Here is a 15297-nt window from a genome sequence, read left to right on the forward strand (position 1 = left end):
AGCAAAAATATACAAAAACAGAGTAAATAAACCAGGCAACAGCAGTAAATAAAGAGAAACAAAGTGCAGAGATATAAACTGACCACAAACATCTGCTAATTAATACCACCCACAAGGGGGCGCAAGGACTTTGAAAAACACAGCCAACAGATTTGTTCCAAAGCTTTACATTTTTGCTGTTAAAAAAAAATATAATTTATATCAATTTCATTAAAATTATACACACATTCTTTGTCGTTCCTCTCTTTCCACAAAACCTTTAGAAAAAGGAAGCCTTTAGAATTTAAATGTAATTTATTATAACACGAGCTGTTAGTGGTTCATATTCTCCAAATAATATTAAGAGTTAAAATAATAAAAAGTAAAGATAAATTAATTACAGACACTCATGTTAACTTTTGTAACAGTATATTTGTGTTTTTGGACTGTGTGTGTGTGTATTTATTTGACACTGTATGTATGTCTGCATTAATGTGTTTGACTCTTTATGTGTGTGTTTGTGTGTGTGTCCTTAGAGTGTGTTTTTGTAAATATAGAAACTGTGTGTGTGTGTTTAGCTTGTTGTTTTGTGTTTTCCATTTTCTCTGACCCTTCTTTCAGATTGTAAAGTGGGCAGGGCCACAACACTACCGCTCCCCGATTGGTCCGTGTTGGGTGCTGAGGTCACGGAGTGGGCGTGGCCTATATTAGATAACAGTGAAGGAGCTGCAGGAGAGAAGAGAAGGAACTTCGACATCAACACTGGGGCACATAAGGACATTAGAGTAGTTTAAGGGGATTGCAGCTGGATATTTTACAGCATTTAATGGAAATATTAAGATTGGTTTAGTGTTTGTAAGAGAGTGAAAAGGGTGTATTTTTAAACAGTGGATTTTTAAGGTGCTTAAAGAAGGGAGTTTGGGTGAATATTTAAGGTGAAATTTAAAAGTAGATATTTAAGGTGGTGTAAGGCCTCCTGGACAAGATGAAGTTTGTGCGGTTCATCACAAAGAACGCAGCTCTGGCCAATGTCCCGAAACATGTTGATCATTTCTCCAAATTCTCTCCATCTCCTCTCTCCATGAAGCAGCTCCTGGACTTCGGTAAGAGCAGCATCAGAGCTACAGATACCTAGAACCACTTTAGGAGAACCATAAACCTTTACACAGAAATATGTTTTACAGTGTTCTTTCAGGGTTAGTAAATGTAGTGGATCTGTTTAGAAACATTATAAGTTGTTGCCTGCAGAGGTGTGTAGAGCCACCTTCACAAAACTTCAAAAATGGAATGGGTTCAATGTTTATGGCTGTAAGGATGTCATTGTTCTATTGCCTTAAAATGGTTCCTTAATGGTTCTCTAGTAAGGTTCTACTTCTGTAAATAACCATTTAATGAAGTGCATGCAGAGGTGTGTTGAGTCACTTTTTAAAAATGTTTTTTCTGTGGTTCTTTGTTAAAGGACAGTGCAAAGAACCATGAACCCCTGAAAGAAACCTACAGTTTTGCATGCAGAGGTGTTTAGGGTGAAACTAAAATTGGGTTCTTAAGGGCTCTTTACTTTGTATAGCCCCCTCCTTCTCCCCTCGACACACCGCACTGTGCTGTCCAGAGCAGGCGTCTGTTGGCTGATGTGACAGACCTAAGCAGTCAGCGCTCTCCTCTGGCTTGTTGAGCTGTCCAGTGATGGAAATGTAGTGTAGGTGTGAACACATGATATCACAGGTCTCAGAGGAAGCATGTGCTCGTCCTCACACCCCCTTGGGGACATCATGAGTGAAATCAGGGAGATAAGCTAACAGCCAACAGGGGGAACTGGAGATGATGAATGGTAGGGAATAGAAAAAGACTGAAATGTTGAAGGAGCAGGACTTCAGAAACTTTGGACTTTTTGACCTTTAACATCTGTGTGTGTGTGTGTGTGTGTGTGTGTGTAGGTTCAGTAAATGCATGTGAGAAGACGTCGTTCAGATTCCTGCGTCAGGAGCTGCCCGTCAGGCTCGCCAACATCATGAAGGAGATCAGACTCCTACCCACCCCACTCCTCAGCACACAATCAGTTCAGCTTGTACACAGCTGGTATAAACACACACACACACACACATATACACACACAGTAGGTCACAGTAAATCATAGATTGCAGTAGATCACAATAAAGTGTGGTAGATCACAGTGGATCACAGTAAAGTGTAGCTGATCACAGTAAATCATGTTTGATCATAGTAGAGTGTGGTCAATCACTTTAGATAACAGGAAAGTGTGGTAGATTACAGAAGATCAGAGAGGTGTGGCAGATCAAAATAAATCACTGCAGATGATTAAAGTCTTTCAGAAGCACTTCAGTTCCAGCAGATGCCGAGCCAAACAACACACACTCCTCACTCTACTACTGAGACCCCTGCACTGCACAGCACTGGCCACATCTCAGTGCAGTGTACAGAGTAAATGGGTGTGTGTGTGTGATAGAGAGAGAGTGTAGTATAGTGTGCTGTAAACTTTGTCACAGTTCCTGCACTGATTTTGGTTTTGTTTCTCAAATGCAGTTATAAACACTACCTTCAGACTAAACTCCACTAACCTGAAATAACCCAGGCTCATTAGTCCAAGCTCTTTAGACCAGGTTTGGGGTTTTCCGTCCTGGTTCGGTTTAATTAGTCCAGGTTGTGGTTTATATTTTAGTGCTGGGACACATGCATGTTAATGTTGAGATGTTTGAGCGTAGTTGTTTGGCTTCTATGAGGGTCCCCTCCAATGAGAATCTAGAACATGTTTTATTTCAGAGAGTTGTTTAGATTTCTGTGAATGAAATCCTGCTAGAATATAAAGAGGAGGGTATTATTATGTACACTTCCTGGAGGGGCCCTGTCTGTTTACAGCTCAGATTACATTCAGCTCATTAATGTGTTACTGAGAAATTCAGGGTTTACGTGAGACCCTCAGTATCAGATCTTTATATAAACACAACACACGCAACACACTCACCAATAAACTCTGCACAGTGCGTCATGTGGCCAAACTCCCTGACATTCTCATTAATAGAGTGTAACGTTAATGTAAATATTTATTCAGGAGTTTAATGCGACTCTGTCACTGAGCTCCATGTGACAGTGTTGTGTTGAAGTAAATGTTCAGTGTTTTCCAGGAGACCCCTCTTTATCCAGCACTGTCTGCACATGTAGACACCACCTACTCCCCTCAATTTACTGAGATACTATACAGCTCATATTTATCAGTTCTACAAATCCAGTAAGAGCTTTAGTATGATGTAAAGATTGGGTGTATACTGTCGACATTTCAGTAATCAGATAAGAACTCTAATCCAGCTTCAGTCCAATCTAACAAATATGGAATCTGATCTAGAATCTGAAGAATTATTTCACACTATTATATAGATAGATAGATAGATAGATAGATAGATAGAGAGAGAGAGAGAGAGAGAGAGAGAGAGAGAGAGAGAGAGAGAGTCTGTCTCTCTTTAGGAGGGGGTGGTGGTTATGAAATAGCACTACTGGAAACAACCCAAAAATGTCATTAATGGAATCTTCTCTCACTGCCAAACTTTCAGTAATAACAACCTCACATAACCTGCTATGACCTTTCACATATGTCTCTCCCTCCCCGCCCTCTCTCTTTTCTCTCTGTCTCTCTCTCCCTCTCAGGTATATTCAGAGTTTAATGGAGATTCTGGAGTTTTATGATAAAACCCCTGAGGATCACACAGTTCTGAAGGAGTGAGTATCAGATGCAGATGAACATTTTTTGTTTAATTATCATTATTAATTATTACTACTACTCCTACTACTACTAAATCTTTATACTTTTACAAACAAAACAAGTATCATCATTATAAAACTAACAGGTTCTCCAGGGAGTTTCTGATAATATTAGAGATTCACAACTAATTCAGTTTTAAAACATGTCCATCCCCTTGTGGGGCACCCACTCAATGGAGCATAAACAGGTTCATTCAGAGATGGCACAGCAATTTCACTGATCTCATGAGAGTAACTTTTTATAGAAAAACAAGATAAACATTTATCTCCTTCATAATTCTTTTTTTGCAAAGTTTTGTGCTGGAAAACTAATTAACAATCTTTTAATCGTTTAATAACGTGTTTATTTTTATTAACGTGTTTCTTTTCTGTGTGTATCCCCGCTCAGATTTGTAGAGGCTCTGGTGAGGATCCAGAAGCGTCACAGTGATGTGGTTCCGACCATGGCCGAGGGAGTGATGGAGTTTAAACACATGTTTGGACAGGACCCAGTGTCCAGTCAGAACATTCAGTACTTTCTGGACCGGTTCTACATGAGTCGCATCTCTATGCGGATGCTCATCAACCAGCACAGTGAGGAGCCCTTCATAATATCACACTGTAAACACTAGGACACAATAGATACTGCCTAGCAACCATTAGGGATATCATAGCAACTGCTTAACAGCAATGTAGACGCTACTAAGCAAAACAATAACCCCTAGAATGAATATCAGCAAAGTGCTTAGCTCTTTAACTTAAACTTAGTTATACCATTACGCAGTTAGCGCAGTGGATACCAGTTACCTTGGCAGCTACCCCACAATACCCTAGAAACAACTTTAAATGCCACAGCCTAAGGAACTCCTTAACAACCAACATGAATATCATCGCAGGACATCTACAATTTTCCTACAATACTGTGCACTCATCAAATGCTAAGATTCAGTGCCAAATGGAAACAGCCAAGCAACAATTACAGTTACACAAGACAGTCAAACATGCCCTAAGAGCCTTTAATATAGTTTTCACTAAGTCAGACATGACAGGTTTTGATTTGTATATGCACAGATTTTACTATCTCTATATCTGAGTATATTTTCATAGAGGTGTTTTAGCCTGATTGTTCTGATATGTGGGTCATTGTTCTTTGTTCAGTGTTACTGATAATCCTATTTCTCTCTGTGTGTTTGTGTGTGTGTGTTCAGCATTGATCTTTGCCTCCCGGCATGCCCGCAGCTCCATTGGTTGCATCAGTCCCCACTGCAGGGTCACGGATGTCATTCAAGGTCAGCAACACACAGTTATAATCAGATTTCAGCTGTTATCTCACACTGAAAAAACAAAACTCTGAAATTACCTAATATTGTTACGTCAAAGTGTTGCATGAAATAAACCATCTACAACCGGATATGAACTGGAGTAACATGCATTATACTCGGATTATATCCCTTGATGTAGATGATTTAATTTCAAGCAACCTACCGACATATATAAAATGAAATTAAACGTTAACTAAAGCCAGTGTAATATCTGACAGGACCCATCTGTTAATCATCCCAGTAATCAGGGTTGGGGGTTTAATGGGGTGCATGTCTATCTTTACTCTGATTTCTTAAGGTGTTTCCACACAAAACCAGATAAAGAACAGAGTTTTCAGTAATCACTACATATTTAAGCCCTGTGACCGTCACATGGAGATCATTGACCCCAGAGTTGCCTTAAATCCTGAATATATATTCACACTAAAGTTGCTCTGTTGTAATTAGAAAGTCTGAACTTCGTCAGGTGATTGTGAGAGTTTAGTGGTGAACATGTTGGTAAAGAAATGTGGAATTGTGTGACACTGTCTGTTTAATACAGTGCTATATATCCATTGAATGGCTTGATAATAGACGTTTATGCACATAAAATTATTGCTGTGTGTGTGTGTTTCATCTTCAGATGCATATGAGTGTGCGAGGACACTCTGTGAACAGTTTTATTTGTGTTCACCTGAACTGGAATTCACTGAAATCAATGGTAAATATAAACACATTCATAAAATGCTTAATACACAGAAGCAGAGAGCACTTTTTAGGGGGTGAGATTTTTTTATTTACAGGAAGATAAACCAGTTCTCTGTTAATCTACATAATAAACATGTTTAATCCTAAATCTGTATTTTCTCATCTTGGATTTGTTTACTGCTTTGTTTTAGCAGTAAATGGAAATTCAGAGCCCATCCACATCTCCACTGTCCCCTCACATCTCCACCACGTCCTGTTTGAGCTTTTTAAGGTAATAATAAACTCCAGCAGCACTGCTGTGCCTGTTACACTTAATAATACACACTTTAATACCACCCCCATGTCAGTATTCAATGTCTCCATGAATATGACCTATCTTTGATTAAAACATTTAGAGCAGTATCTACATTTATAATATGGTCTCAGAGACAATAAAAACAGTTCCGATATCAGTTTAGACACTGTGAGATTAAATAGAGCTTTTATTTGATTTCCAGACTTTGATGATGTTAAAGTAATCACTTGTAGTGGAAGTGAGAATATTAATTATTAATAAATATTTCTTACAAATATTGAAGGTTAATTTTGGCATTTCCTCTCTATCCAGAATGCAATGAGGGCCACAATCGAGAACCATGACTCCAGCAAAACATTGCCATCAATAAAAGTTACAGTGTCACTGGGAGGAGAAGATCTGTCAATCAAGGTCATTGCACACACAAACACACACAGGAGATATGGGTTTATATTGCATGTAGAAGTAAACATTTGTAACTGGTGTGTGTCATTATTTTGGTGCTGTAACTGTATGTAGGAGTAAATGGCTGTGTGCCATTAGTTCGGTGGTGTAACTGTATGTAAGAGTAAACGGCTGGGTGTCTGTATTTCAGTGCTATAACTGAATGTAGGAGTAAACAGCAATAACTTGTGTGTGTCATTAATTCGGTGCTGTAACTGTATGTAAGAGTAAATGGCTGAGTGCCAGTATTTCAGTGCTGTAACTGAATGTAGGAGTAAACAGCAGTAGCTCATGTTCAAACATATTCTGATAAAGCTTATTGTGTTGGTCTTTTGTCTGGAACAAAATGCTTTGGTTTTAATTTGGCACACAAATAAATAAATATGTAAATATGAATAATATAGAAGATGAGTGATAGAGGATGTGCAGTGTGTTTGTGTTGTGCATGTATTCCGTGTTTACTGTGTGTTAATTTTGTAGATGAGCGATAGAGGAGGTGGAGTTCCTGTGAGGAAGGTTGAGCGTCTGTTCAGTTACCTTTACTCAACAGCTCCTCGACCGGAAACTACCACACAGCGCCGCACACCTCTGGTAACTATACACTTTTACACACACACACACACACACACACACACACACACACAAACAAATCAAAGATACTGTGGATTTAATTACATTTTTTACATCAAGCGTTGAATAAAATTTGTATAAAGTCATTTTTGTTCTGTTTGTTTTGTAGGCGGGATTCGGTCACGGACTGCCTCTCTCCCGTTTGTATGTCCGTTATTTCCAGGGAGATCTACAGCTCTATCCTCTGGAGGGATACGGAACTGACGCACTTATCTACATGAAGGTATGAATATTTTAAAACGAAGAGTAGCTTTAGCACATGTTTTAAAGTAAACTGCAAACTATACAGCACTTCTGCAGTGAGGTTCTAACTTGTTCTAACATGTTCCTGGTTCTCAGGCTCTAACCTCAGACTCAGTGGAGAAACTCCCTGTCTTCAATAAAACCGTAGTGCGACATTATACCTCTGTTCCAGAGGCGGACGACTGGTGTGTCCCACGAAGGGAACCAGTGGATTTTACAAGGAATCATGCAGCTAAGTGAGGTTCTGGACTGTTCTAGATTTCTAAGAGAATAAATCTCAAGCTGGGACCAGAGAGGAAACAGAGACTTGTAAGAACGTCTGCAGTTCTGAGCGAAATAAAAGGAACCTCAAGTTACAGGTTTCCTTAGAACAGAGAAGCAATCTTTGTCTAGAACAGAAGATGCACGGAGGAGAGTGGAGAACAGTGAAAGGGTGCTGGGGGGTGTATAGTTCTGTCAAAGAACGTTCAAGGTGTTTCTTAAACCGTGGATTGAACATATGATAGGCGGAGCAACATTAGGCCACACCCATCTTTAAATAGCAGTATTAAAATGTAGGCTAATTATTAAGTGAGGTAATCTAATCACGGACTGCTGCGTTAAATTGTGCTATTCAAATTAATTTGAACATTATGAGTGAAATGTAACAGGTTCTTAATGGAACATTCCATTCCACCTTAAATATTCCACCATTTCAGACTCCTGAATGTAACTGTGGCACTGTTTAAGGTGGACCAGAAACTGTCCAACTTCTTAAAGGTGTGAAGCTCCTGAATTTAACTACAACACCATTTAAGGTGGAATGGGAAGTGTTTTTTTATGACCTGTGGCATTTAAGGTGGAATTTATGAATTAATGATTTTAAGAAAAGGTTGGAACGTAATGTTGGTCAACAATGCATTTATAAAGCCTTATGATTACAGGTTTTATTCTTGTTTATGTTAAACCCAATGTGGGTTTGTTATTGATTGGTTTTCAAATATGAATTAAGCACTTTGTACTTTGATTTCTCTCAACTTCCTGAAGTTGAAGTGATTTGCAGTGTCCAGTAAAGACACAGCAACTTAGTGAATGACTGAAATAGTTTAATTAAAATGCACTTTATACAATGTAAAAGTAACACATACACCAGTAGATCAGCGTTAGTGATGTAAGCCAAAGAGGGGCCAGCGTTGTGTTTGTTTATTTGTTTTTGGTTGAAATATTGTTTGAGTACTGTATATCAGACTGGTGTATATTTCTGTAATTATTTTATTTTTGTATGATGGAATAACAATAAATTGAGTATAAAAGTGTTAAATAAACCCTCATTATCACCATCATCTTTAAACAACTCTGTAAACTGTTGCTGTCAGTTTTAAACAGACCACAGACCTGACTGTGCTGTTCTGGAGGACCATATATGGGTTGTATGGATTACTTCAGGGATTGTAAACAACTTTCACAATCGCAACCTCATAAACAGTCCTGGGTCTGAGAGTGTACTGTCAAATCACCCTTAGAAAAAACATGTGCATTCCATTCCCCCCGCCTCTTCTCCACAGTGGAGCACAGTTCTGTTTCTTAATGAAATGTCTGTGATCTGCTTTGGTCCAAACCCCACAGCAGTGTTCTCCCCCTGTGTAAACAGCCCCTGTTCAGAACGCCCGCCTTCAGCACCTGTTCCTTTAAATGATAATGAGCCGCTCTCTGTTCACCCCGACCCCGAGCGCACAGCAGTGAGGAGCGAGGAGCAGAAGCTCTGGTTTTTAGCCGTTTTACCTCTGTTCTCTTTCTTCTCCGTTCTTGTTTTCTCCGTTTTTTTCTCAGTGTTTTTATTTCTCTGCCCTCATGTCTGTTTTGCTGCGTTTGACCTTGTCCCGGTCTCAGGGTGGACTCGGCCTCTCCTGTACATCACTGGTATTCACACTCTTCAGTAAGTCACGTGAACGTGAGGATTTTCTGGACTAAATTTGACCTTCTTCTAAATTTCAGAGACATCAAAGTGCACATGTAAATGCTTGCATTTGTACTTTATTTTTATTTTATCTACTGTCCATATACATTCAGACAAGAGTTTGTATGAATGTGTGTGTGTCCTGGTACAGAACCCTGAACATTATCAGTGACATCACACTCAAATGTCCAGGGTGTAAAGGGTTAAGGAGTGATTGTTGAGTGATTTAGAGCAGAACAATGACACAATAAAACAGTGTGAAAGGCTCTGTTATCTTTCAGCGTCACTGTGGGCGGGTGTGTGTACACTGTTGCTCGGCTCAGGCTAAAGGCCATCAGTGTGTAAGCTGTGTACCAGGCTCTGAACACTGGTTAAATACATGATCCACACCTCAGGCTAAAGGCCAGGTTGTGTGCCAGATTCAGTCTTTTCAGAGAGACCAAAGGAAAATAATGAAATGAAACTGAGCAAAAGTGCAAGAGTAAATCCTCTTTAAAAAGGAGAATTCTATTCCTGTGCTGCCAACACAATACCCTGTAATAGATGTCATATTTTATAACGTATAGAACATCAGTGAGATTAGAAGCAGTATCTGACAGACACTCAGTGGAACTACAACTGTGTTCTTTGGTCTGAGGCAGATCAATGTGGAGTTGTGGTGTAGAGTGAACAGCAGGGGGAGCTGTTTAATTAAAAATACACTTGCCCTGTGCTTGCTTCTCCATCACAAGGGTTTAACAGCAGCTGCAGGGTGGTATCTCAGGCCTCAACTTGACACAGAGGACCACAGAGGTCACTGAGCTACACCTTAACTCTGGATACAGGATGTTCTGCAGGCTTCTGTTCTGAGTGCATTTACAGATACCTCCACTGCACTCCACCAGGGTCCAACAACATCCCTCTCCTCAGGTCCTGAGGACCTCTTCACATCCCTGTGATTAGACACACACACACACACACACATAAAATCACATCCATGGGTTTATAAAATAAATAAATCAATACATAAAAACAAATACACCAGGAGATTTAAAAAAGGGATGACACTGAAACAGAGAAGGTAGTTTTTTTAGCTGAGATTTAAAAGACAATGATGAGCAGAGTTGAAGACTGTGGTAAAAATAATTCCAGAGCTTGGGTGCCATACACTGAATGATCTCCACCACCTGTAACTACTCTGAGTAATGGAACGGGAAACTGAAAATAAAAGGAGAAAAGAAAAACTAAATAATCAGGAAAAGTTGATTGTTTAACCCTTTCGTGTCTGACTCAGCTCAGTCTGAACTGAGGAGCAGTTAATTGTTTTTATGACAGCATTCAAAATAATTTGTGAGCACCAAAATACCACTCTGCCCCCCCTCTGCCTTTGTGCCCTGCATTCGGATCTGAGACATTGGACACAGACTTTCTGAAACAACACAGACAAAAACTGAAGTCCTGCTCATTGGCCCTAAGCCCACTTTATCAAATCTCTGATCTTTCACTTAACTTTGATGCGTGGCTTTTAAACCTTCTCCAGTGGTTCAAACCTCATATCAGGGCCCTAACCTAAACATAGCTTTTCCGTCTTTGCATCATTGCTCACTTTTGTCCTTTTCTCTGAGTTAGAAATGCTGCACATTTGGTTCATTCATTCATTCATCTCTTTTTGTCTTCAGTAATTTACTCTACATTGGCGTTCCTCATAAAACCATACACTCTCTTTAGTGTGTTCAGAAATCTGCTGCTAGGTTCTCCCCCAGGTTCTCTTCACTGGATTCAGTTTAAAGTTCTCTTCACATTCAAATCTCTCCACGGTCTGACACCAGCTGGCCTTTCTGAACTTACACACCCCTACACCACCCTGCAGGGTCACTGAGGTCCACGGATAGTGGTCTCTCAAACTTGAATTACAAAATGTTTCTGGATGATTGAGGGACGTGTAGAGCTGACTGGCCACCATGGCCTCTGAGGACGGTGTGGAGACACACTCTCTCCAGGGCATCCGGTGTGAGACTGGCACCTGAGACTGGGACGGCGGTAGAGGTTGTCCCACTCGTCGTCAGGGAACAGGTAGGATGTGAAAATATTTATTCAGCTTCTCACATGAACAAGGCTGTGGTGGTGTTTCTGGAGACTGATTGAGTCGGGGTATTGGGTGAAAGGTGGGGGTGAGGGCACCTGCCAAGCGTGTAGTTGTGTCCAATGTTCCATTTATTAAGTGCTCATAAAAGAACTGGCCTGGTTTGGTAAATTTACCAGTACTGTCACATCCTGGCCCAGTCCTGTTTGTTTTCCCCGCCATGTGTTTTCCCCTCGTATGTTGTGTTTGCCCTCATGGTTTTGAGTGGGCAGGGCCTCGTTGCGCTGGAGAGAAGAGTGGCTGTTTTCAGGCTATAACCAGCACAAAGACGGCTTTACCACCCAGAGACACATACTGCTTCATAAAGTCGGAAGCATGGGGCTTGATTGGCCTCTTTTTCTAAAGAGTTAGCCTTCGTGCTGAGTGCGTGGTCCTTGCTGCAACACCATCATGAAGAAATAGCTGGAGCCAACACCGTGGGTGTGGTAGGTAGGAGGTGGTGGTGCTGCTTACTCAGCAGATGGGAATCTCCCCAAAGATAATCATCAGGCTGCTCCTGCAGGATGTGCAGTAAGCTATTACCCAACAAGTACACCATGAGGAGCTGAGGAGCTGAGGAAGCCTCTTTCCCCTCACTATGAGTGTCTGTTGCTGACAGGGACTGGCAGGAAGGTAGTGGAACTCTGCTGGCCTTTTCCTACCCAAGCCTAGGCTTTTTCCTTCACCTTCTGTACATTCAATTAGCCCCCTCCGGCACCTTCAACATGTGCTTCTTGATTCACCTTACAGAGTTTGAGGACCCCATTTTAAGGGTGTTTTGAGACTGTTCACATAGCTCTGAGAAGGTACAGTAGTATAGATCAGCATCAGTCTGGCTACATGCTAACAACATAGCGATAGCATTGTGGACTTATGAGGGAGAATGCCCTAAGATTAGTCAAGGATTTTTTACCATTCTCACTGAAATGAATGATAGTAATTACTCTAATACAGTCATTTTACTCTTTTTTTTTAATTATTCTTGTAAGTTATTTATCCTGTCTTTCCTCCCATCAAAAATACAGGATGGGGGGTATTGATGAAGCACTGTTGTCTGGGTGACCAGATCTGAGATGGTGTAAAAGAGGACACGTCTCGGGGTGGGTACATGAGCTCGAGATGAGGGTAGGTACATGAGCTTTGCCTGACGTAAACAAGGGCTACTGATGTGCAGACTGACCAATTAAATGTTTACAGAGAAGGTTATCGACCAATAACGGTAGCTCTACAGTCAGACCGTCCAATCAGAAGATTTTAGGCTACTTCATCATGCCCTAAACTGTGAAATGTTTTGTACATAGTTCTTTGTTAATAAAGTTAATGAAGTCTCTCTTGCAAATTTTACATATTGTTATCTTTTAATGACCTCTGAGTGTCTTCTGTTTAAAAGGAAAGTGGCTAAAGCCTTTATAATTTTAAAGTTCACTTTATTATTATTATTATTATTATTATTATTGTTTAACCTGTTCTAAAGGGTGGTTTATGACTTCTTCTTTTGTTTCCGTAATGCCAATAAATAAATAAATACATGAAATGGCATTTGATTATTTTTTTATTAATTATTTTTAATTATTATTACTTATTTATAATACATTTTTTATTAATTCAGTTTATGAACTCTCACAGCTGTAATTTTATAAACATTCTTAAATAAAATTGTAACAACAGCAGGCCACATTTTTACAGAAAAGGTCCAAGGCCCACACGGTCAGCCAGTTAATTCCCTACAAGTCAGCACTGGAGAGGCAGTGAGGCCAGGGGAGTGTGAGAGACACGAGAACTGGCAACAGATTTGTATTTGTGAAGTGTTAAAGCACGGCACAACTACTGAGAAACTGGACCCACTTTTACCTGAGGCACTGGTTGTAAATGTTGTGGAGCTGAGATTATTCAGGTCCAGCTGCTGTTTAATTTCTGGCCTCATCACTGTTCTGACGTCATAGCTGCGTTTTTATGGTAAAGTATTGTTTTTAATTTTTTGGCCAGGACTGTGATGGAGAACCCCTCTTCCTCTGGATGTGGAACTGTGGCATGATGATGTTTTCTTGATGTCTGTAGCTGAGAGCTGTTGTTTTAACCCATAGTCTGGGTTCTGGAAATGTTACGGAAAATATTTACTCTCAACAATTGGTAATCAAGGAATTAAAAATGAACAGCCCTAATGACCTCATTAAATCCCCACTTAATTAGGATCGTTTAATCCTGGAGGTCAGTCTCTGCGGATACAGTCATGTCAAAACAGTTACAGAAATATCAGCCCCTGTAGGACACACACTCACTCTCACACACACACACTCTCTCACACACACACACACCGGAGAGAGCGGGTGGTCTGAGAGCAGGTGTCCTCTTGTAAACATGTTTATTTGTGTGTATAGCCTGAGGGAGTTCGTCTCTGGGAGAAGGACGGCTGATTATTCCCATCATCTTTGGATACGTCATTAGCTACTGGACACCGATGGACATCTGTTTGGAATTCACTGTGTTCATATCACAATAATATTTCTGCAACAATAGCATACAACACAAAACACATTTATAATGGTCTACTACCACATTAAAGGCCACAAACATTCAATAACACCGTTCACTAAAGCCCTACTCTGACAGGGTTAGTTTCACCTCTGGATGTGGTATAATGATCTCACAGTATCTCAGTGGCTTTAAGCCTGTCTGATTGAGCCATTTTAGTCATTTTGATTTGATTCCTAAGCCTCTGACCTTCTGTAAAATGAGCAGTAAATGTGACCCCAGGTTATTAATCCCGTCTGAACTAAGGTGGGGCGGTATTCACTCAGGTCACAGGGTAAAGGGGCATTTAGTGGGTTTTCTGGAGAAATGGAGGAGCAAGATGAAATACACAGTTCAATACAAGGATAATTTCAACTGCTGAACGACCCACCACACCCAAACCCACAAAGCGAATAAAAGGGTCACTCAGTGGAGAGGCTTCTGGAAGCTTGTGCTATGAATGAGTCCGACTTAGTGGTTTATAACATCAGTTATACTTCATTTTTACTTCCATTAAACTTCAGTGTCTCTGCTGTATCTGATCCACGGTGTGGCAACAACGCGTAAAACAAGTAGCCGCACACATCTCTTATTTTCTGTTATGTTCACCCAGACTTATCCACCTTAAACTTTACTTAAACATTACCATGTCAAACTAATCCAGTCTGAACAGGACATAACGCTAATAACGCTAACTGAAAACATCAAATCATTTTTTACTAAAGTACTCCATCTACCAACATGTGTTTGGATTGTGGGAGGAAACCCACACAGACACAGGGAGAACACACTAAACTCCTCATAGAGAGTGACCTGAGGAGAAGGTCACACCCAGGACCCCGAGGCCCTGCAGCTGTGAGGCAGAGACACCACCTGCAGCTTCCAGTCTTTAATTCTCATCCTCACACACTTAGCTGTTGAATTTAGTCTGGGATCTCTGCATCTTTAGTTCAGATAATACACAGATGAGACATAACATTAAAGCCATCTGCCTAATACAGTGTAGGAGCCCCTCAGGTTCCTTGGGCTGCCCACAGAATGTAAATGTGATTCATCAGACCAGGACACCTTTTTCCATTGCTCCCCAACACTGACCTTTGTGGGACACCATACTTACAAAGTGGGTCACATCAGAAAATGTGTCAGTTTTATGAAAGCCATCAGTGAAAATGGAGCTAAAGCTGAACCTGAATGAAGTCGGATCTTCAGCTGAGATCTGCAAAGTCCAGTGTTTTCTGAGAAACTGTTTAAACAGTGAATGATGGGGTCAAGGTTTGAGTCTAGATCAGAGTGGTGGTAGTAATGGTAGCAGTAGTAGTAGCAGTAGTAGTAGCAGTAGTAATTAACACAAGGTCGCCCCCATGTGGTCAACAAAGCAATTTGATTCCTAATCTCATGT

At 40.5% G+C, this 15297-nt stretch overlaps 1 protein-coding gene across 2 annotated transcripts; it reads left to right on the forward strand.

The window, feature by feature from the left end:
* The first annotated feature begins 741 nt into the window (after positions 1 to 741).
* LOC136699300 (pyruvate dehydrogenase (acetyl-transferring) kinase isozyme 2, mitochondrial-like) lies at positions 742 to 8620 on the forward strand. 2 transcript variants are annotated; one of them, XM_066673903.1, is made up of 11 exons: positions 742 to 1082; positions 1914 to 2055; positions 3637 to 3708; positions 4139 to 4323; positions 4938 to 5018; positions 5674 to 5751; positions 5930 to 6009; positions 6346 to 6444; positions 6958 to 7068; positions 7217 to 7330; positions 7447 to 8620. In XM_066673903.1, exons 1-11 carry the CDS (start codon positions 965 to 967, stop codon positions 7588 to 7590), a joined length of 1224 nt encoding a protein of 407 aa, XP_066530000.1. In that variant the 5' UTR covers positions 742 to 964; the 3' UTR covers positions 7591 to 8620. The 2 variants fall into 2 exon arrangements, with proteins under 2 accessions (XP_066530000.1, XP_066530001.1); XM_066673904.1 differs by having other exon boundaries at positions 5933 to 6009.
* The last annotated feature ends 6677 nt before the right edge of the window (positions 8621 to 15297 follow it).

This window comes from Hoplias malabaricus, chromosome 6 (genome assembly GCF_029633855.1).
Source record: "Hoplias malabaricus isolate fHopMal1 chromosome 6, fHopMal1.hap1, whole genome shotgun sequence".
NCBI classification, from domain to species: domain Eukaryota; kingdom Metazoa; phylum Chordata; class Actinopteri; order Characiformes; family Erythrinidae; genus Hoplias; species Hoplias malabaricus.